At 38.5% G+C, this 24,419-nt stretch overlaps 1 protein-coding gene across 7 annotated transcripts; it reads left to right on the top strand.

The window, feature by feature from the left end:
• The first annotated feature begins 2,922 nt into the window (after nucleotides 1–2,922).
• LOC110116491 (serine/threonine protein phosphatase 2A 57 kDa regulatory subunit B' kappa isoform-like) lies at nucleotides 2,923–17,919 on the top strand. 7 transcript variants are annotated; one of them, XM_028693801.1, is made up of 4 exons: nucleotides 2,923–3,091; nucleotides 3,289–3,376; nucleotides 3,553–4,886; nucleotides 17,299–17,919. In XM_028693801.1, the coding sequence occupies exons 3-4, from the start codon at nucleotides 3,723–3,725 to the stop codon at nucleotides 17,665–17,667; spliced, it is 1,533 nt and encodes a 510-aa protein (XP_028549634.1). In that variant the 5' UTR covers nucleotides 2,923–3,091; nucleotides 3,289–3,376; nucleotides 3,553–3,722; the 3' UTR covers nucleotides 17,668–17,919. The 7 variants fall into 7 exon arrangements, with proteins under 7 accessions (XP_028549634.1, XP_028549633.1, XP_028549632.1 ...); XM_028693800.1 differs by having other exon boundaries at nucleotides 2,923–3,194; XM_028693799.1 differs by having other exon boundaries at nucleotides 2,923–3,197.
• Nucleotides 17,920–24,419: the final 6,500 nt, after the last annotated feature.

Below are 24,419 nucleotides of genomic sequence, written 5' to 3'. Positions count from 1 at the left end.
TTCAGCATGAGATACTTTGTTAAAATTTGAAACTTGCCTTCATTTTCTTAGGAAATCAAAGTATAAGGGATGTGATTTGCTATTTTGAGTGTGAATAAACACACACAACACACACAGCATTACATACGGAGATATTATATAATTCTTATACTGATCGTAAGGACGATATCGTTCGTACTGGACGATCAGACAGTATGCCTCATAGTGAACATGGATACGGAAACAGGAACTTGTCGAAAAAATATTCTTCTAAGTCCTATTCACAGGCACGAGTAAATTAATTATCGTTACAGGACGATTGGTCACTGTTAAAATTTTCGTCAGCGACGAATTTAAATTAGTCGTCCGTTCGCGACTAGTCTTCTAGAAATAGATTTGTCCAGACGAAAATTAACAATCAGATCTAGGAACGATCTGGTCTCTGTGAAATCTTTCGTCCAGATGTAGAATAATTAATCCGTCCGTCTAGGCGATTGTCCTCTGGAAAATTTTTCGTCCAGACGAAGTCAAAATCGTCCAGGGCACGATCGTGTACTCTCTAATAAAAATTTCGATCTAGACGAACATATTTTGTCCCTACCAACGACCTATTAGTACCGACTATAGAACCGTTTGAAGCAGTTTCTAAGGTATCGGACTTTGTGAAATAACCGTTCGGTTATTCTGGTACCAGAACTTAGTCGTACAGAGACGATCAGCATGTCACGAAGACATTTCGTAACAATCTATTCAAAATTAAAGTACGTTTCAGATAGTTTTAAGTAAAATCGTCCAGAGACAATCTAGAATCGTTTACCAACGAACGTTCCAACTGGACCGTACAGGCAATGAAAACTTGCAGTGTTATTGGGTGAGTTCTCTTATGTCTTTTATATAAATAGTCCTAATTAGAGCTCCCACAATCTTGTTTGTACAATTTGTCTCGTGCCTCTTGAGAAATTAGCCAGGAGAAGAGTGAAGAGAGCATTCAAGGGAGGGATTCCTACAAATGGAGCGAAAGGTTCCTTGCCCACCACTTGTTAAGAGACCTCTTGTGAACAGCCGAAAGGTTCTCTGTCCTCACTTGAGAGTGTGAAGACGAGGACCGAAGGTTCTCTGCCTAACACGTGGAAGAGTATAAACAACCAATTCTGCCCAACTAGCGAGATGTTTTGCGAAATAGGCGCGAGGGAATACAGACGCGTTCCTCTGCACAACACTCGGATAGTGATGATAAGAGACGTTCTCTGCCAAACACTGGATTGGTTAAAAGACACGGACGTTCTTGCCGCACGGGGCTAGTGGATAGAAAAGAGTGTGTGTAAAGGCTTCTTGCTCTGCTTGTGGTGTCAAAGGAGAGTCCATGTTATTATGCCAATTATCCAGAGTGGATGCCATTGTGTGGAGTGGATTGTAGTCTGCGTTAGTACCGAACAACTATAAATCTGTTGTCATTTTACTTTACTTGTTTTTACTTACGCACTATAATTTTCAGTTTTAAAACTCTGTCTTGAAAACATTTCTTTCTAGAAAATTTAAGAAATTTTATTTCGAGTTCCATAATTTTCCAAAAGGAGACTTAAATTTTTTAACTACAAGTTACCCCCGCCTCTTGTAGCCTTGGGGACATTACATTTTTGCTTAACAACATTACTAGATCAACAAGTCATACCACTGAGAGATTCATAATTCATGTTCTTGATAGGACAGTCATATATTCTCCAAAAACAATGAGCATCGAATTGGACATATTATTAATAATATAAATGAGACATGTTAAACAAATCATGAGGAGGATATGGTGAAGGTGTTGTGGAGATGACACAACAAGAGTAAATTCACATCTCCAACTGATTAATGAGATGAATTAGAACCAACTGTCTATGCAAATTTCTCTAGCAGCATGTTGTTCATCATTTTTAAGATTAGATGTGGAAATATTTATTTGTTGTTTGTTGTGTTCCAGTATGTTAAATCATATTCTTTAATGGGAACTTGAAAAAAGATTAAAAATTGAGGTCAAATGAAGATGAACTAAGTACATACCACAATGTCTAAACAAAAGTATCTTATATTAAGGGTTTATCATTTTGATGTTGAATTTTAGGTTTAAATTGATTTATTTATTAAAAATAGAACTTAATTTTACATTTAATAATTACTTTATTATTGGGAAATGGACTAGGTGAGGAAGTAGTAGCATGGGAATGCAGAGTAGGAAGGCTAAAAATGCAAATAAACCAACTTAACGAAGCAACATTGAAGCAAATGAATCTAGCTAACTTAACTTATAGATACCCACAATTTGGGCAAATTATTGGGTCAGGTGACCGGAGGCGGAATATAAGTTCGGACATCCAATAAAAATTTGCCGCGTCACCTTGCGCTTTAGTTGCGCTTTTTGACTTGCGCTTTGGTTGCGCTTTAGTTGCGCTTTGGTTGCGCTTTGGTTGCGCTTTGGTTGCGCTTTGGTTGCGCTTTGGTTGCGCTTTGGTTGCGCTTTGGTTGCGCTTTGGTTGCGCTTTGGTTGCGCTTTAGTTGCGCTTTGGTTGCGCTTTAGTTGCGCTTTGGTTGCGCTTTAGTTGCGCTTTGGTTGCGCTTTGGTTGCGCTTTAGTTGCGCTTTGGTTGCGCTTTGGTTGCGCTTTAGTTGCGCTTTGGTTGCGCTTTGGTTGCGCTTTGGTTGCGCTTTAGTTGCGCTTTGGTTGCGCTTTAGTTGCGCTTTAGTTACGCTTTAGTTGCGCTAATTTTAAAATAATATTTTATTATTATCCGAACCTATCTCTGGGTTCGGTCACCTGACCCAATAATTTGCCCCTTTCAAGACATTGAGAACCCAAATCCGATCTCATGGCATTATATATATATTATAAAATTTTTCCCTTCATCTGTTAGAACTAATAAAAAAGATTGAAGGATTAATTTATGCAAGTACGCCGTACTCCTTTTATTTTCTAAACATCTATTTCGCTGCCTATTTTATGTTTTTTCTTCCTTCAATCCAGTACTCTTCCCTTCCCTCCTTTCAAGACATTGAGAACCCAAATCCGATCTCATGGCATCGGCTAAGCGCTGCGGCAGAGCAAATTGTTCGGATCTCTTCGGAGCTCCTTTGTAAGCTTGCTTAATTTCTCTGAGAACACAGGTTTCGCTATCCAAATACCTTAACTTGGTGCTTGGGAAACATCAGTTTGTTCTTCCGATAGCTTTCTAGAGTGTGGTGGTCTCCCACTTTTGCTTAAGATTTTATGGCGGAGATTACGTTTCTTCGCCTTATTTTCTACTGTTGGTAATCTTGCGCTTGAATGCAGGTAGAATCGGTGCTGTTCAGATCGTCGATTGTCGCTGAACCCTTGGAATTTTGTTCGGTTATTGTTCAGTTTTCCTCTCGCATTTCAAGTATATCTCAAAATATATGCTTCTTTTAACGGCGGATAACTGTCCTTATTTTGCGCTTTTCTTTTGTGCTTTTATCTTCAATCACTGGAAAGATTCAAGCATTTTCTACTTTTTTTCTGGGGTTGATCCTTCCCTGCATCCTCCATCACTGGAACCTTGGGGTTCCTATTCGATAGCAAGTGGTTTTTCGATCAACTACATGCAAATAGATTATCTTTCCTCATCAAGTTCATGGCTGATTGGTTCAAGCTTCATTTTTGAGTCATTTGGATTTGTATCTCTTTGGACTTTCTGTACCATGAGGTTGAATTAAGGCTTTGTAATTATTCCCTGCAAATTTAACATTATGTGGAAGCAGTTCCTCAGCAAATTTCCCCGCAAATCCTCAAAAGCTGAGGCCAATTCAGATTCCTTGTCGTCCAGCCATTCCATTGGCGATGGTGCAAGTTTATGCAACACAATCCAAAGGACGTCGAGTGGAAATATAGCATCCAGCAAATCTGCATCATCTGTGAAGCGGATGTCCTCTTCTATTTTTCCGTCAAGCTTTGTGGCTGGAATTGAACCACTTCTATCCTTTAAGGATGTTTCTAATGCAGAGAAGTCTAACCTTTTCATTAGCAAGCTGAATCTTTGCTGCGTGATCTTTGAATTCTCTGATCTGAACAAGGACACTGCAGAAAAAGACATAAAACATCAAACTCTGGTAGATCTTGTAGAGTATGTCCATTCAGGTCCTCCTCGGTTCACTGAGCCTATGATTGCCGCAAGCTGCAAGATGTTTGCATTCAACTTATTTAGGGTCTTCCCGCCAAATTGCCGATCCAACAAAGGAACTGGTGAGAATGAAGAGGATGAGCCAATGTTTGATCCCGCATGGTCACATTTGCAAATTGTCTATGATTTGCTACTTCAATTCATTGTGTCAGCGTCCCTTGATGCAAAGGTGGCAAAGAAGTATGTTGATCATTCTTTCATATTGAATTTGCTTGATCTTTTTGATTCTGAGGATCCAAGGGAAAGGGAATGCTTGAAAACTGTCCTGCACAGGGTTTATGGCAAGTTTATGGTTCACCGGCCTTTCATTCGCAAAACTGCGAGCAATGTATTTTTCCGATTCATTTTTGAAACTCAACGGCATAATGGGATTGCAGAGTTGCTGGAAGTTTTTGGAAGTGTGATTAGTGGTTTTGCTTTACCACTTAAGGAGGAGCACAAGATCTTTCTATGGAGAGCTCTGATTCCACTTCATAAACCTAAGACAGTAGGAATATATCTTCAGCAGTTGACGTACTGTATGACTCAGTTTATAGAAAAAGAGCCAAAGCTTGCGAGTACTGTCATCTTGCGGTTGTTGAAGTATTGGCCAGTGACAAATAGTCAGAAGGAGGTTATGTTTTTGGGTGAGATAGAAGAGATCTTGGAATCTATTAATGTGACTGAGTTCCAAAAATGTATGGTCCCTTTGTTCCAGAGGATTGGTTACTGCTTGAACAGCTCTCACTTCCAGGTAGGCCATTATTTATTACTTTTGTGGTTTTCTTGCAATATCTACCCGTTCTATTGCAACTGTTTTTACAATAAGATGTTTACTTACTGCTGAAAATTTACACTATTAAGGGATTTTCCTTTTATTTATGACTACATCAAAGTGCTTGATTATTCCCTTTCTTATTCATGTATCTCGGATCTTCTCCTCTTCTTGGTTCACCGACCTTTCTTATTCAGTAATTCATTTTGTGCTTGGTTATTTAGGGGAAAATGATTGATTTGATTGGGAGAAAATTATGAAATTTTTATTTAGGGAAAGATAGTTGATTTGATTGGGAGGGAACTATAAAAGGTTTATTTAGGGAAATATGAATGATTTGATTGGAAGGGAATTAGGAAAGGTTTATTTAGAAAAAGATGGATGATTTGATTTGAAGAGAATTAAAAAGGTTTATTTAAGGAAAGATGACTGATTTGAATTCAAATTTTTGATAGAAGTAAGAATGTTTATATTAGGGTTAATTGGGTGATTTTATTTTCATTATGTGATTGTGTTTGTTCTAGTCTTTCTTTGGAGTTGTTTCGAACGATGTCTAAAGTTTGTGGGAGAGCCGATTTATCTCTAAAATAGTAGATCAATTGTACCTTTCGATATTGTTGGTGTAATAAAAAATCAGCTCCCATATTTGTGTTCATGCATTTTCTTATTATCTACTTTACTATATTTGCTTCCAAGTCTCATCAAATTAGTATTAGAGCTAGATTTTAGAGAGATGACAACAAAGAAGGTTGATGTGTTTGAAGTTGAAGTGGAGTAAATCAAATTCGGGATGGATGAGAAGTTCTCGACCATCGAAGGAAGGTTTTTAACCATGAAAAAGTGGATGGAGAGCCGATTTGGAGGGTTGGAGAAGATGATGAGAAAGATCATGGAGATGCAATCCAAAACTCCACTAGCGGTTCTAATTCATAATCCTAACTAAGATTTGACCGGAATTCTCTTGGCTAAATCTAAGGGAAAGGAGATCAGACAGGAGGAATTCATAGAGGAGAGTGTCTTTCATCAAGAGCTACCTCCTATGGCTCCGATAAGGGGAATATCAGGGTTTCTGGATGGGGGGACAACAAGGAGGGAATTTTGTGGTAGCGGTGGTGGGTTGGCCGACGACTATGTGAGGCATTTTGGCCAAAAGGAGTGGGCAACTAGAGATGGAGGGGGTCAAGCCAAGCCATGGGATTTGGTCATACAAAGAGGATGGAAGAAAGGTGGGATTCCCACCCTCGATACACAGGGGGAACTGTTGGTGGAAGAGGAAGTTGGAGTGGAAATGGTAGGGTGAGGAAGTTGAAGATGCTGATATTTGAACTTTGAAGAGGAGGATGCTTATCGGTGGGTGTACGAGGTGGAAAGGTATTTTGCGGGGAATGGGTTGAATGAGGAGGATAAGCTTATGGCTACATGGCTATGTTTAGAGATGAAAGCCCTAGCTTGTTTCCATTGGAGTGAGGCTAGATATTCGATCCATTCTTGGAGGGAGTTTAAGGATTACTTGTTGGAGCGTTTATGAGCCATTCGAAAAGGAGACCTACATGAGCAATTCTTTGTCTTGACTCAGGAGGAGACCATCATGGAGTATAATGATAGATTGAGTTGCTATCGGGGTTATTGAGGAGGATTTCAGTGGCGAGATATTGGAGGAAAATTTCATGAAGGGCCTAAAGGCTGATATACGGGTAGGCCTTTGATTTTTAAGGCCGAGTGGGTTAATAGAGATGATGGAGCTAGCACAAATGGTGGATGATCAGAGACAGATGGAGAGGACTAGTTGGAGCAGAGCCATGGGTGGCTCCTATAGGAGTGCCTCGACTTCACTGGCACCGAGGACATAGATGGTGTCATTTCAGTGAGAGGCACTGAGGTAGAAAAATTGGGGAGTTTTCCCCCGTACCAACTTTAAGCGTCTCAGAGAGGAGAAGGTCTAATACAAGAGAGCGAAGGGTTTGTATTTCTAATGTGATGAGAAGTATGCACCAGGCCATCGATGCAAGAATCGTATACTCCAAGTCTTTATGGTTTGTGATGGGGAGGAGACTGACAACTAGGAGTTGGTGGAGGAAGTAGAAGTGGATAGCACCTACATCTTGATGTGGTAGAAGTGTCCTTTAACTCAGTGGTGGAATTCACTCCAAAACTCACCATAAAGGAGAGGGGAAAGATCAGGGAGCGGCCAGTGGTGGTCTTTGTGGATAGTGGTGATACTCACAACTTCATCTCAAATTGGGTCATGGATTAGTTGGAATTGAAGTTGGTGGATATATGGAGCTTTGGAGTCATGATGGGGATAGGGAAGGTGGAAAAGAGTAGTGGATTTGTAGGAAGTTGGTACTAACACTTCAGGGTTTGCAAATAATGGAGGATTTTCTTCCCTTGGATTTGGGAAGCGCGGATGTGATCCTAGGGATAAAGTTGTTACAGACGCTTGGGGAGACGAAGTTGGTCCACAAATATTGACTATAGAGGTTCAGCTGGAGGGAAAGAGGGTGGTGTTGCGAGGAGATGCAAGTATGTGCAGAACTATATTTCACTCAAAACCATGGTCAAGGCGATACAGGGTGTAGGGCTGGGCTACTTGGTGGAGTTGCAGGGCCTGGAGGCCCAAGATTTAGAGCCGGTCTAGATCATTGAGTATGTACATCATGCAGCAATCTCCTTAGGTTTTTCTGCAGCCTAGTGGATTACCGCCACCTAGGGAGCACGTTCATGCCATTACCTTGAAGGAGGGAGCTTCTCCAATCAGTGTGCGACTGTACTGGTACCCATAGATTCAAAAGGATGAGATAGAGAGGCTCATCAGAGAGATGGTTAAGGCAGAGATTATCAGGCCCAATGTGAGCCCCTTTTCCAACCCAGTTTTACCGATGAAAATGAATGACGACTGTTGGAGGTTTTGCGTGAATTATAGCCATAAACAAGGAAACTGTGCTGGGCAAGTTTTCTATTCATGCGATTGATGAGCGCTAGAAGAACTGTTTGGGGCGGTCATCTTCTAAAAGATTGACTTAAAGTCGAGGTACTATCAGATCAGAGTTAAGTTGGGGTATGTGCACAAGATAACTTTTAGGACTCATGAGGGTCATTACGAGTATTTGGTAATGTCTTTCGGCCATAGAAATGCTCCAGCCACTTTTTAGTCCCTCACGAACTTTGTTTTTCAATTATACCTTAGGAAGTTCGTCCTAGTGTTTTTTGACATCTTGATCTACAATCGTACAAAGGTAGAGCATGTGGGTTACTTGAGGACTGTATTGAAGATAGGAGCACATGAGGTACTAATCAATGGGAAGGATTTATCGTAGTACGAAGCTGTATGGGAGCCATATGAGATAATCATGAGACAATTCCCATCATTTCACCTGGAAGACAAGGTGCATCTTTGGGGGTTAGTATTCATATGCCACCGGGGGAGGGGGGGTTCACCAGGCCGTTCCAGGCTAGCATAGCCACGCAGCCTAGGCCAGCCCAACCCTGGCTGAACCAACCATTTGGTTGGGCGGAATCAGGGGCAGCAAGAGGGGGAATTTTGGGCCCCCTGTGGGGCCCATTGGATCTATTATTCATTATGTAAGAAGGAATTATGGGGGAAGAAATTAGGAAAGTTTTGTTTAGGGAAAGATGGCTTATTTGATTGGGAGGGAACTAGAATAGATTTATTTATGAAAGGAGGGTTGATTTGATTGAGAGTGAATTAGGAAATGTAACTTAGGTAAAGATGGTTGATTTTATTGGGAGGGAATTATGAAAGGTTTATTTAGAGAAATATGGCTAATTTGATTGGGAGGGAATTCTGAATGATTTATTTAGGAAAAGATTGTGATTAGATTAGGAGGGAATTAGGAAAAGTTTATTTCGAAAAAGATGGCTGATTTTAATTCTGATTTGAGAGAGAAGTATGAAGGTTTATATTATGGTTAATTGGGTGGTTTTATTTTCATTATGTGATTGTGTTTGTTGTAGTTTTTCTTTGGAGTTGTTGCTAACGGCACCTAGGGTTTGTGGGAGAGCCGATCCACCTCTCAAATAGTAGATCAATTGTATCATTTGTTATTGTTGGAGTAATAAAAATCAGCCCCCATATTTGTGTTCCTGCATATTCTTCTTATCTATTTTTCTATATTTACATCCAAGTAGCATCAATTACCATGGTTCAAGGTTGCCCTAAATAACTTGAACCCAGTACTCTCATATGCTTTAACATTCATCCATTATATAATCTTGTTATTCTTTTTTCTTGAAACGCGATTGTAAAGTTTGCCTCATTTGTTCGACAAAATGCTATAAACTTTTCGTGGCCATCTTTAATGACATATGGTATGAGATTTAGAAGTCAATTTCATGAGTTCTATATACATCTTACACTTAATAGATAATGCTCAAACAGATTATGAAAGGCTGGTAAGATGTAATGGATTTGAAATATGGCACCTTTTTTTTATGCCACTGAGATAGAGGTAACTTTTAGATGTTTCAACTGAGAATTTAAAACTAAAACCCTACATTAATTCATTCCTTAATCCTTGTCCTAACATAAGGAATTACTGGTTTGCTAGGCCCCACAAGAGGGTTGAATTTTCCTCTCATTGGCTCCTGTGCTTCTCGTGCGTGTGGCTCCTTTTCCCACTATCTGAATCGGGCTGACCCTATTTGGACTTACTGTAATTAATGGACTGGCTCAGCCGGTTCATCAATACTCCCCCCAAAAAGTGTCTCCTTGTCCTCAAGGTGGAATGATGGGAGCTGCTGCTAAATTATCTGGTAATGGTCTCCTGCTCCGGTAGGTTCTTCCATTTGATCAACACTTATGTACTTCCTATTATTCCCTAGCGCACCCTTTCGACCACCTATGGTTCCAACAACATCTCCATTTCGTTCGTCAAAGTCGAGTGAAGTGAAGAAGATGGAATGTGCTCGCCAATCACCCATCGCAAATGGGACTCATGAAACACAGGGTTGATGGCCGGCGACAGTGATAACTATAGGCGATATTCCATGGCCCTGATGTGGTCCACTACCTTGTAAGGACCAAAGTATCAGGGTGATAACTTATCATTTCGTCTCCGTACCAAGGTTTTTTTTTGTAGGGACGAAGCTTCAAGTAAACTCTGTCACCTACTTCAAATTGAAACTTCCTCCTTTGTGCATCAGCCTTCTTCTTCATAATTTTTTAAGCTCTCAACAAATGCCCTTTATCTCACCCAAGAGCCTATCTCTATCCTCCAAGTATTGTTCTACCGAAGCCACCGGTGTGCCACCTTTCCTATAATATCAAATGAGGCGGATCTTGTATGTATAATACTTTGTGTAGTTTGTGTTGCCGAATGATAGGAAATGTTAGATCAATACTCTACCAAAGCCAACCATGTTACCCACAATTTGGTTGAATTTGTTATAAATCACCACAAATCGATTTCCACACTATGATTGACTACTTATGTCTATCCGTCCATCTGAGGATGATAAGTAGTGCTCTTTTTTAGAACAGTCTCCTGCATTTTGAACAATTCCTTCTAGAACTTGCTCAGGACAATCTTTCCCAGTTCGATATAATCGATTTTGGGATCACATGTAGTCTCACCACTTCCCTCATATAAATAGTTGCTTCTGATACAACTGTATGTGTCCGAAGGGCATACTTAGTCAACCAATCAACTACCACCAGTATCGTCGTGTATCCTTCTGACTTTGGCAGCCCTTCAATGAAGTTCATGGTCACCTTCTCCCATATTTTTTCTAGCAGAGCTAATGGCTGGAGGAGCCTCATGGAGATATATCTAAATACTTGTGCCTTTGGCATATATCAGAGCTTGCCATATTCTTCTGCATACCCTCCCAATATAGCTCTGTAGAGAGCTAGTGATGTCTTTTTGGCCCCTGAATTCCCGCTAAAGGCCGTCCCATGAAACTCTTGAAGCAAGGAGGGAATGTAAGAAGAGGTCTTTGGAAGCAAAACTACCCATAATGAAGCAACTTTTGTCCCAACACTGAATATCCTACATAGTTTTCCTTATTTCCTGCGAGCTCCTCCCCATTTTTCCTCAATCCAACATCATATTCACTCTTTTTCCTCAGTACTTCCCAGTCAACTATCAAAGGCACAACCAATGCCATCACATGCAGTTCCCCCATGCGCTTGGATAACCCATCTGCTTTGTTTTCCATTCCAGGTCGGTACTGAATCTCAAAGTCATTGCTCAATAACTTTGAAAGCCGCCTTTGATGCTCCTAAATGACCATTCTCTGGTACAAATATACTTCAAACTCCTTTGATCAGTTCTGACAATGAAATGTCTTGCTAATAGATACAGTTGCTATTTCTAAATGGCCAACACAATCGCCATCGGCTCTGATGCGAACATCCAACGATGAACGCTTATCTAAGGAAGAGATAAAGATCAACGGCTGAGATCATTCCATTTTATCTTAATTTACTAATTGTATTTTCTTTTTGTTTTATTTATGCATTTTCTGTTTTTACCTTCTCTTAAGGGAGTTGTCCTTTGCAAGCTCTAGGAGCATGTTTTTCTTTTTAGTTTCTTTCATTTTGAGGCCTATATATAGATGCCCTTGCTATTCTATTGGAGTTCTTAGGAGAGTGGAAGTCTCTATGTAAGGGCAATGAAATACCAACCAGAATCATGATGTGTCCGGGCCATGGTTGAAGTCCCTAATTGAGGGCACTACATCACCCGTCAGTCGTAGGATGTGTCCAGGCTCACGATTTATCTTCTTTTCCTATCTCCTCCCCTCTCTTTTTCTCCCCTTATTCCAACTCTCGGCCGCCAACCACTCTCTTCCCCTTCCCTCTACACTTCAAACCCCATCAATACTTGCCTTTTACATAACTCCTAATTTAGAAAGCCATAATTTCAAAATTTCCAATCAATTTTGAAATTTGAAAATTTTCCTAAAATATAAATCTAATCTAGGAAAGTTCCCTAAATCAAGCCCAAATTGAATTCAAATAGAAATTGATTTATTTTCTTTTTCTCAATTTGAGGTCCTTGATTAGGCAAGAATTCAACTCACCTTCCCTAAACCCTCTCCACCTCATCAAGCCGCCAGTCTCCCCTAGCCTTATTTCCCAAATTTGTTCTAGCAGTTACTCCTTTCCTAATATAGTTTGTGTTAGATTTGGAAGGATTATTAATCCAAGTTTGAAATCAAATCCAAGTTTGAAATCAGTTTTAAATTTGAAATCTTTCCTAAATTAGTATAAGTTATATTTGGAAAGTTTTCAATTTTTTAATCAATCTCCTATTAGAATTAAATTAAAAAACATATTGTTAAATTACATCTTTAATTTAATTGGTTATATTTAGGAAACCCTTTTGAATTATTTTCCCTCACACTCTCTCCTTGAAACCGTGGGCCCTCCTCTTCATGCATAAGTTTGAATTTTCAAATTCAAAATAACCTCTTCATTAACTTCCTAAATTAATCTTTTGCTAACTTGGAAAGTTTCTAATTTGAATCCAAATTAATATGAATTTCAAATCCCTTTCCTAATCAATAGATCTAATTTAGGAAGACCCTTCAATCCCCCCAAATCTGAAATTAATTTCAGATTTAATTATCACATCATATTTAATGCTATGGTCCACATACATCGAATGTGAACATCTTTCCTCCCTCCTTTAGCCGCCCCTCTCTCCTCTATCCTAATGATTTCCTTCCTAATTAAAGGCCTCAATTAAGGAGATAATTAATTCTTCTCTTCCCTCTCTTCTTTTCTTGTTTGAATTTCAAATTCAAATCCATGAATTGAGGGAAATCTGAGATGGAATATTAAATCTTTAATTTTTTTATTACCCGCCCTCCTTCGTTCTACATCTGTTCTGAGATGGAATTTTAGATCTTTAATTTTTATAACCCCCCTCCGTTCTATATCTGGCTCCCTCTCGTAAACTAACTTGAGATTGGCCCGAGCCGTCAGCACCTAGCTGAAATAAGTTGGCCTTTGGTTCTGCATGTGTATCGCTTCCAACCCAAAACATAATTTATCTTTCTCAATAAGAAAAGGCTGGCTAAAATTCAAAAGAGCTAAGACTAGCACTCTTGTCATAGCCTTCTTCAACTCAAAAAACTTGGGTGGTTGACTCTCCCCACTTGAAATTGTCCTTCTTGAGCTGTTATATCAAATGGCCATGTTATAGAACCATATCCTTTAACAAATTTCTGATAGTAACCCATGATTCCCAATAATCCTCTCAGCTGCTTTAAATTCTTGGGATATAGGCCATCTGAGCATGGCCTTAATCTTGCTCTGATCAGCTGCCACTCACTCCTAAGATAACGTATTCCCTATATACTCCACTCTAGGCTGTGTGAATGATTGACAAACAAGGAGTGCTTCCGTTAGGTGGATAATATAACTCCCAGATGCTCCAAGTGCTCCCCCTTAGACCTTTTGTATATCAATACCAGCAAAAACTTTCACAAGTAAGACTTGAATACCCTATTCATCGGGATTGTAAAGTGGCTGGTGCGTTAGAGAGGTTAATTGGCATCACCAAGAACTCAGTGTCCCTCGTGCGTTTGAAAAGCTTTCTTGTGGGTGTCTCTAGGTTGCATTCTGATATGATGGTATTCAGATTTCAAGTCGATCTTGGAGAACATCATAGATCTGCAGGTAATCTAACAGTTCATTGATGACTGGTTTGAGAAACTTGTCTGGTACCATTTCTTTATTTAGGGTTCTGTAGTCTATGTCGGACCTCTAGCTCCCATCCATCTTCTTCACAAATAATACAAGATTAGATAAATGGCTCACACTGGGTTTGATAATTTCAGCTTCAAGTATCTTCCGAATCAGTTTCTCAATCTCGTCCCTTTGGATTTGAGGATAGCGGTATGGCTGGGCACTAATGGGGGATACTCCTTCCTTTAGAACAATAGAGTGCTCATTCTCCCGTGGGAGTGTTAATCCCCGGGGAAGCTTGAATATCTCCTTGAAGTTTTGAAGAAGGGGCTGCACATTATTTGGAATATCCTCCCCATCCTCTATCTATTCTCACTCTAGACTCTTAAACTCCACCAAGAATCCCTCTCCTACCTCTTATAGGGCATGAACCATAGTTTTTAAAAACCATTTCCTTGGGTAAGTTGGCGTCTCCCTTGATTGCCACCTTTCTCTCCTCCACCTGGATCTCCATGGGCATTGCCTTCTAGTTCACCTTGATCTCCCCCAAGGTTTGTAGCCATTTCATTCCCAAAATCAAATCAGTACTTCTCAACTCTAATGGAAGGAAATCCTTCATGATGTGAATCCCTTGTAGCTCTGCCAAAAAAACCCTACCATATCCTATGCCCTTCTCTACCTTTCATATGCCCAACATCACTCAAAACTTCTCGTGTATACTAGTTTCAGACTCAGTTTGTCTGCCATTGGTTCGATATGAAATTGTGGGTAGCCCCACTGTCCACCAAGATCGCCTCTGTCTCTCTTATCTGTCCCCTCACTTTCATGCTTTGGGGTGAATCCCACTATAGAGTTCAATGAAACTTCAGTTACCTTCAAATGCACGGGCTCCTCTTCCTCTTCCTCCTCCATCATTGCCTCTTCCTCATCCTCCTCATCACACACAACAAGAACTGGCAATGTGTGATTTTTGCACCTATGTCCTGATCTAAATTTCTTGTGACATTTGAAACAGTCCCTTAGCTCTCTTGTCTTGCACTTCAGTATCAGTTAGCCTCTTGAAATCCCCTTCTTGTCGGACTCCCGAATTGCCCTCCTTTGGAGTCTTCCTTTTTATCTGGTACAGTCTGCACCCTAGGTGCCAGGAAAGTTGTCGTCGTGTGATAAGAATCTCCTTCACTAACCCTTTTGCTACTATTTGTACTTATTTCTTATTTTCAATCATCTAAGCTAACTACATTGCTTTTTACATGTCATGGGGTCTTTCCACCCGCATTGCTACCGTCAACTCTGGTTTGAGGCCTTTCATGAAATTGCTTTCCAATATTGTCTCCGATAGCCTCTCTACTCGTCCCGACAGAAGCTCAAATCTTTCCTGATACTCCGTCATAGTGCCGACCTACATCAATGCAAAGAATTGCTCATAGTAATCTTCATCTTGATGGGCTCAAAAGCGATCCAACAAACGTTTTTTTTCCCACTAACGGATTGCATACCTTGTCTCTCCATTGGTACTATGCCAGTGACTTCCTTTCAAGACATAGAGCAACGACTATTAGTGTCTCATCTTCTGTCAACTCGTTCACTGCAAAATGTCTCTCCATCCTATATATCCAACCATGCTTGTCTTCCCCTTCAAACACAGGCATTTTTAGCTTCCTAATCTTCTGATCTCCTGCCGCAATGTCCCCTTCCGCCCCCATAACGTGGGCATTGGGGTCTCTTCATGGTTCCCTCTCCTACCTTCTCCGTTCATATTCTCTCCTTCCTCCAAGTTCAGCCCACCTATTCTCTTCTTCCCATTCCTTCCTACCTGCATATTCCCTACCCACACCCCCCTTCTTAGTAGAGGCTCTAGGTGGGGTATTCGATACCCCCTCCTAAAATTTCCACGTCTTTGCCTTTGCTTGACATGTCATCTTTTTGATTTCTCCTTGCTTCCGGCGGAGTCATTTTAGTATGAAACTCAAGCATCCGCTTCATTATCTCTTCCATATTCCCAAACCTTCATTATATCTTTGAAATATGTTCATTCATCGATCCCACATCCGCTCGTAGTTGCCCAACTTCCCCCTCCAACATTTCTTCCAACGCCTCACCTCTTCTTTCGGCCATCAGTTTTAAAAAATTGCTCTGATATCAATTTTGCACGCCTAGATATCAAAACAGTCAACAAACCAAGAGATAATTCAACAAACCGGTGATTTTTATTGATAAGAAATGCAAATCGAACAAGCAAGATATAATGTTTCTCTTTCGAGAGGACATTCTCTCCCAAACCCTACACGCTACTAGGATCCCTCATAAATTAGTAGACAACACAAACTCCCAAAATGCTGCATTAAAAAAAACTCCAAACAAACCCTAAAACAGCCCTAAACAAGCTCTTCCATTTCCCTTCCAAACAACCTTCTTATCAATCTCCCTCTTTTATTTGAATTCGAAACCTACTTTAATTCCTTCCTTAATCATTCTCCTAACTTTAGGAATTACTAGTTTGCTAGGCCCACGAGGGGGGCCGAATTTCCCTCTCCCGCTCCAGGTCTGCATGCGGCTTTCGTGCCTTCCGTGCGTACTACTCCTGCTGCCACTCTCGCCATATGAGTTGGGCCGGCCTTGTTTAGGGCTGGCCTGGCTGTAATAAATGAACTGGCTCAGCAGCCGGTACATCAGAAAACTTCTGAAAATTACATATTATACAGAACTGATCTTGGAAGAAGAAAAATACGTATGGATGAACGAAAGAGCTTCTTGAAGATAGTTGGTTGTGATTTTTTTCTGTTCATTATGTCTAGTGGTTGAATATAATTTTATCTGATTGTCTTATAGTATAGTAGCTATTTGTTACGGTAGAAACTGCATCCTTTATTTTGCAAATCTAGAAAGCAATATCTTAAGGAACCTTGGGCATACAACTTTTGCATCTTTGGACAAATTGTTATTACCTAGTCAACATATTGTGGTATATGCATGCATCTTTTTTAATCACGGTATTGCCACTATAATTATCTTAATGCCATCATGATTAAAATGATTGAACGTGGTCACTTCAGTTGTAGCTTCAAGCTGCTTTGCATATTGCAAGAGTTATGGGCTCTCGATTTGATTATTATTATTATTTTTTTTGGCATTGTTGTATAGTGTTGCGCTTTCCAATAAAATAAATAATTATTTTGTACAATCATGCTAAGATTGTTGTCTAAAATTTGTCGTAAGAGTTGTGACTATTTGGCAAAGAATTATTGTAGCAGCAATGTTAGTTTTAATCGAATGATCATAATGGTTATTATTAGGAATTTCATGTACTTATGTGAATATATATATACACATAACACACTCTTCTGGAAAGCTAGTTTAAATTCCGTTTAAAGATAACTGTCTTTCTTCTTTCATTTCTGCTTTTGAAGAAAACATTAACTGACAGTAGAAAGCTATCCCCAATGGTGCCTGAATAAAGTAGCAATTTTTTTGGTGTGATAAAATAGACATCTGCACGACATGACTTCTTTTCTTTTTGCGAAGGAGAACACAACGTTAATGATGGTTATGATCAAGTTGAAAACAATCACTATTCCAAAAGCTTGTCTAAATTCTCAATTTTATATATTTACCTGTATGTGCTTATAACTATTGCAAGTGTAATTAGCTGTCTAAAATCCAGAGAGTTCAGTCATCCTCTATATAGTGTCATAGCTTGTTTTATGATTAAATACCCATCTTATATAAACATTCCAGGTTGCTGAGAGGGCCCTGTTCCTATGGAACAACGACCATATCATGGGCTTGGTGTCTCAGAACCGCCATGTACTTGTGCCCCTTATCATTCCATCTCTGGAGAGGAATGCAAGGAGTCATTGGAATAAGGCTGTCCATAATATAACATTTAATGTCAGTAAGATGTTATTGGACATGGATGAGGAACTAGTTTTGTCCTGCAAGAGGAAGTTTGAGGAGGAGGAAGGAAAGCAGCCAGCAGTCGAGGAAAAGCGGACGATGACATGGGAGCAACTTGAGAAGGCTGCTTCCACTTTTCATCCAGTGACTGGAAGAACTGCCGTCCTGGTAACTCCATTCTCAGCTCCAATTGTAGCAACTCTTACATAGCTGCTATGAAGTAGACTTTCTGCTCTTAAATTTTCCTGTAATGCATGAGGAATTCCTTTTTTATATTTTGCTCCTCGTCTTTCATGTTCTTTTGTATTATTAAGCTACTTTTTTGTTAAAAGTGGGAATGCCTAGTTGATGTTCCTAATGAAAGGGAAGGGCTTGCTGTATGATTATTCCCATCATGCCTATGTCATTAAGATATTGATACTTGGTAGTCATTTTATGGCTCAGTTCCTGTTTTCTGTTTTATTCTGGTTTCATTTTTTATCTCATTTATTCTGGATTCCTTTTATTATGGTTTGCTGATAAAATCTTTTTTTCTTTTTATCCTGCTGGGCTCTGATAACTGTCTCATGAAAATCTGGGGAAAAAGATCTGGTTTGCCTGCTTTTAACAAGAGCTGTTAGTATTTTCTGGATATAGATTTTCTCCAAATACCCATCTTTGTCGTAGAGTATATTTTGAATGGCTGCGATTGATTCCACTAAACTCATAGCAGCTTTAAAAAGATTTGGTGGATTCAACGTTTTAAAAGGAGAAATCGGGAATTGAGGCTTTTTGCCTAAGCGAGGCGAGGCGTAAGCCTCGAGGCGGATCGAGGCGTAAGCCTCAAAAATGATAAAAATAAAGTAACTTAAAATTATGAATAATAACAAAAAATAACAAAATATTATATCAATTGTGAATTTGATAATTTGTTCTAAGATAATATTAGTATATTACTGGAAAAGAAGATTTAAAATAAACTCACTTAAAAATAAAACATCCCTTTAGGATCAAGACCCAATGCAGGCTCACCATCACTTTGATGGTCTTCAGAAGAATCTTCATAATTAATATCAAAGCCATCCTCAAACTCTTCTTCATCTATAATATTTTTTCCTTCATCCCCTATATCAATTAATATTTCATTAGATCTAGAATGAAACAATAATAGCATAAAAAATAATTCATTATATTTAAGAATACATTTGAATTTTTTTAAGCTCAAATATCACTTTGTTTCTTTCTTTTATATATATGAGTAGTTGCTTCATTGTCTTCATTTACATGATTTTCTTCTTCTGTTTTCAACTTTAGAAACATCAACATTCTTAGAAGTAACCCATTCATCATCAGATTGTAAATCATCAACAAGTAAATTGTCAATTTCATTATCAATGCTTCATTGCTTCTGTAATTTGAGATGTCTATCTTTCAGTTTTTTGTTAAATATAACGTAAATTAGTTTGTTCATTCGATTTGTCGCCAATCGATTTCTTCTCTTAGTATGAATTTGATTTGAGAAGCTGCCCTCCTGGAGGGGTTCGACCTGCTCGGTCAGGTCGTGGGGTCAAGGGGCAGCGCCCCTGCGGGGTTTTCGTGGGCAGCGCCTCCGGATCAAAATTTTATTGTAAGAGTAATTTTGAAATTATGCTTGTTTTTAAAGTTCGTAAGTTGTTTGTATGGAAAGGTACTGAGTGGTATCGAGCATGTACCTAATGATACCGAGCGTGTACTGCTCAGTACCGAGCGATACTGGCTCGGTACCGAGCGGTACTGGCTCGGTACCAAGCATGTACTTAGCGGTACCGAGCATATACCTAGCGATACCGAGCATGTACCTAGCGATACCTAGCGATACCTAGTAGTACAGACTATGTACTGAGCGGACGAATGAAAGAAAGTTGAATCAGGAGTTATTCAAGCTTTCGTTACTGCACGTCAAAGTCAAGGCCCATAACACCGCTCACCTGCTCTTCCGACCTAACCGAGGCCTGAACGTTTCCTGCACTCACAACTTCGGCTTCGTTTCCTACTTTCAAAACTGTTATTTATTTCGGCTTTTATTTCCTGCGTCGTCTCCTTCCGACTTCATCTCCTGCACTCACGGCTTCGTCTCCTTCCTCACGGCTTCGTCTCTTTCCCTCATGGCTTCGCCTCCAATTCGCCTTTCAATTGTCAGAGGAAGCCATAATCCTATACACGAATATGAGAACACGAATCGGCTGTGTCGTATTTACATATATATCGAAGAAAAAATTTCGAGCTGGTGCCTCGTACTACCTTGAGGCGTTACGCTTTGATGCGTACGCCTCATGCGAAAAAATTGTAGGCTTCGCTGGATGGTTTGAGGCGTAAGCCACGATATGCATGACTTCCGCCTCAACTTGAGGCACGACTCAATGCGAACACCTCGTCCGCTTTTTAATGGTTGGTTGGATTCAGCCACCCTTATCATTATTATTGGGGAGGATCTGAATTCGTATTTTCCATATGTATCTTTTTTCAAACTAACATTTAGCTGGTGCCATAAAAACATGTCACATTATATACACTACTAAAAAATAGGGCTATCGCAGCACAAGTTTTAACCTATACCGACGGTTCTACCAGGCACTAATTTCTTCTTAGCGGTTTTAAAATCGCTATACCCCTGCTGTAATTGCAATGCACTGTAGCGACATTCCGCATCGGTTTAAGGACCGGTGGGTTAGATTTACAAAATGCTATGTTTAGCAGCGGTTATAACCGGTACACAGTTATAGATTTGTAGCGGTCAGAATTGTCACAAATAACTTCCAGTTAAACTGATATCCAGAGCTGTGGCGTTAAAAACTGTCACAATTTTGACATGTTGTGGAGGTTAAAACCGCCATAAACATCTAGAATTTTTTTTTAAAAAATACAAACCAAGAATGTCTAATGCTGTAAAAATACAGAACAAGAATGTCTAATGCAATCATATGTTGATTTGATATAAACATACATCAGCAACTAATAGGAACTTTGAGAGATTAAGGCATCCAACCCTGCTCATTCAGAACCCAAAAGAACAGAAAATTTTTCAAAAGTAAAGAAGAATGAGAGACCAATAATATAGGCTTAGCAGTCAGATGATAGCAAAATCATACATGATAAATTATAAATAAATAGTTCGTCTTCCTAAAATAATAGAAGCAATCATACAATATATATTAAACATGTTAAATTATACATAAGACATTATTACCAAAGTATATAAAATATTGTGTGGATGATTTAAGAGATTAGGTTTAAAACAAGAAGAGAAAAAAATTGAGATGTGTCAAGTAGAGTTCTAAACATAGATCTTAATTAGGAATCAATAAATTATAATCCAAATACATTAGACAAATTGATGCAGATCCAACAGTGACCACTCCAAAGAACAAAGGAAAATTAAAACTACAATAATGTAAAAATATAAATGCAATCAACTTTTATACTGAGACCACTAATTGTAATATGACGAATTTAACTTCATTAACCAATAACCAGGTCAATACGCTTGATCTAGACAAGATCATTTATGATGCTTAAATAAAATTCAAACCAGAAGAGTTAACTAACATCACTGGATATACAGAGCGTTATGAATGCTATGAAAAACATCAACATCATAGAATTTGTCATTTCTTTTGTCCAAAGTCCAAACAGAAAAAGTTAGAAACATCTAAATACTCATTCAATTGAAGTAGAAGAATCCCATTTACTGTGGCTAATGATCTTGAAGCATGAAGTAGTTCATAACAACAATATTCTCAATCCAAGTCCAAGGTCTCAAAGTAATGCAAATCAAAGAAACGAACTAGAAAGGAGAAGTTAAGGAAAAATCATAACAAGTGCAAACATCACAAGTTCAAATATCAAAAGAACTACTAATGCTCAAAATCAAAACAACATAGGTTTCAAAATACATAAAATATTAATACAACTAGAAACATCACAAGAAATACTAGAGCTCATCAGCAGAACAAACTTTAGTTTCCAGTAGACTGTCAGATATCATATGAATTTTCATTGTCACCTTGAAATTAATATGAAGATAATGAGATACTAATAATAAAAAAAATTTCATTAAAATTACATAATTTTTTTTCATATCATTTCTGATCCTCAGAGGTGCTTTGCCTTCCTTTAACTTTGATGTGGCACCAGATGCTTTATTAATTACACAATCACCTAGAATACAATGCTCTTCCGTATGTCGATTTCATACAACATATCCAACAAAAAATTCTTTTGAAATTAAATGGTCTTTAACATCTTTCATAGAATGGAAGTACCTATTAATGCATGACTTGCACGGACATAAATTTTTTCTTGATAAATTATGGCTTCGACTTACAAACTCTATGAAATTGTTTACACCAGTTACATAATCACGACTCCACTTGGCTTTTGTAATCGAACTCTTATCCATATTAAGTAAAAAATAAGTTTCCAAGTCATTGCTAAGAATAAGATTCATTAGTTCACTCAAATTTTTATGTGACCATCATGTTCATAGACTTGTGATCATATTATATCTCAAACTAATTACCTTCAGGTTAGCAATAGAAGAACAGAATGAAGTTCTTAAATTTTGATGTTGATGATATTACTTACAAAACCTTTAAAATTTAGGCTAGTCTACAATATATCTAATTTACTACCATTCTTATGATATTTACTTACACTTTATAGGTTATTAGTATTGAAATTACTTCTAACACATAAACTATAGCATCGACTCCTATTTATCAACACACTATGGTTGATCAACATGAACTCTATTGATTGGAACACATCTATATGAAATATTCATGTTATGAATATGCTTGGTCATTTTACCTAAGCACTCCTAAGTATTTGATTGGTTGATCACCAAGCTTCTAGGCTAACTCCACCACAAAAATTATTCTAAGCACAGCCCTACAATCCTATATTAGACATAAAACCTAAACATTTATAGAACAAAAATTTTATAACTTAATTGAGTATGATTAGAGAGTCATCAAGTTTTTAAGCCCTTTCTGGTAAATATTATGGGTGAAGTTTGGTATATAGCTACAATGCATCTTGGTTATGCATCCTCAAACTACTGATAAAATCGAATCAGTTAATTGTTGCCTAGGTAACTTCGGTTTGATGTTTCATTTGCAAAAATAGTGCCAATGGGAACCAAATTCTAGCACAGGTTGAATTTTCTTATAGTTGATGCGTTAATCAATCTACTAACCTAAATTCATTTGAGCAATCTACTGAGATCGTGCATGGCCACAATCTATTCACTCCAGTTGATTTTGTTCCATCTCTAGGTATTATTGAGTATTACAAATAAAAAAACACTAAAGCCAAAGAGATAAATGCTACATAAGCAATTGCAGAAGGAAATTTCATAATAAAATACAAAATATTAGAAACATAGAAACAAGCACCAAAAATCAACAAGATGCACGCGAGGAGGGATATCTCATTTGGATTCGCCTACTAAAGAAAATATCTCCCTACTATGAACTTGAAACAACCTACCTGTGTAGGTGAATCCTCTGAGCTAGCTATATAAGCGGCTTACACTAGTCCGAATTAAGGATGCTTTCTAACTTACCATTTTTGTTAGCAATATGGATATATCTATATATAATCAACGAAACATTTTTTTTAGAAGAGCTCATCTCATCTCATCTCATCAAATTATAACCCTAACGATTGAAAATGCAAAACACTAATTGCAAATGACAAATGTAAAGATATCAAACAAGAAGAAGAATGAGAAGAAGAGGGAGAAGAAGATGAAAAAGAAGAATGACAAGAAGAAGAGGAAGAAGGGGAAGAGACTCACACTGAAGAAGTTCCGACCGGGATGAGTCTTTGCATGAGGAGAAGAGCAAGCAAGACGTGAGCGGGATGTGCGAGCGGACGGGCCTAATGGCCGGTTGGCTCTTACAACAGCAGTTGCGACGCTCGACTTGGTTCACTCTGATCGAGCTAGGGCTTGAGTAACGGACGTCGCACGGACGAATGAAAAGGGGAAGAGGAAAAGCCGAGCCCTCGCGTATACGATTGGGAATAAGGGATTTGGTTTAAGGGCGGGGCTTTACCGGTGGTTCAGACCACCACTAATTGCACCCGTTAAAACGGTGCAAATTGTAACGATAAATACGGGTGCTAAATCAAGAATTTGGCAGCGGTTTTAAAACTGGCCTTAACAATTGCTGCGAAAAAAGCTATTTTTTTGTTGTGATAACCATCGTATGTTATGTGTTGGTGGCTGCTTCTGAATGTTTAATTAGGTTTTTTTTCCTATTAATATCTTTGTTTAAGTAGCATTGTACGCAGCTGTTATCATCATTGAGAATAATCATACAATTATGTGAACTAATATTTTTTTTTATTATTTTTAATTCTGATCGTTTTCATATTATATTATTGTGACCTAAAGCAAAATGTCAATCTTGCCACATGGTAATCTTAAAATGAGAAAAAAAAAGAGGTTTGTTTCTTGGCTGTAGTGAATCTGGTGGTTTGTCTGATTATTACATCTAATTTTCCTGCAACCACGGTCTGTTCAACGATCAAAACCTTTTGACCAGCCATTTCTAAAAAATTGATGATTATGCGATCGTGATCCGCTTGTGCTTTTTTTTTTTTAACCGAAGGTCCAAGACACATGAAACAGCATCTTTGATTTGCTACAGTAAGAAATTTCTCCCACTTTGTTTTACCGGATTCGGATCCTCTCCTGTTACGTGGTAACTGCACAGACCACTCCAAGCTATTTAATCTATGTTGGATGGTCAGTATTTTTTATTTGAAAATTAGGATGCATTTTCTGATGGATGGTTCAGATTTTTTGTTTCAAACTAAAGTTGTTCTTGAAAATTATCATGTTAAACAGTTAATTGTGGCTGTCTAAAGTAAATTGAATAATCTTGGTCATCCAAAGTTAATTTGATGATTAGAATTTTTAAATGCAAATAGTGTAG

Source organism: Dendrobium catenatum, unplaced genomic scaffold, assembly GCF_001605985.2.
Source record: "Dendrobium catenatum unplaced genomic scaffold, ASM160598v2 fragScaff_scaffold_370, whole genome shotgun sequence".
In the NCBI taxonomy this organism is placed as follows: domain Eukaryota; kingdom Viridiplantae; phylum Streptophyta; class Magnoliopsida; order Asparagales; family Orchidaceae; genus Dendrobium; species Dendrobium catenatum.
The sequence above is the reverse complement of the archived record's forward strand: the minus strand, read 5'-3'. Positions and strand labels throughout refer to the sequence as shown.

Excerpts from the sequence above, each read along its gene's own strand:
- LOC110116491 (XM_028693801.1), top strand. The coding sequence starts at position 3,723 with ATGTGGAAGCAGTTCCTCAGCAAATTTCCCCGCAAATCCTCAAAAGCT. Across the intron at positions 4,887-17,298 it reads TGAACAGCTCTCACTTCCAG|GTTGCTGAGAGGGCCCTGTT; the intron begins GTAGGCCATTAT and ends TAAACATTCCAG.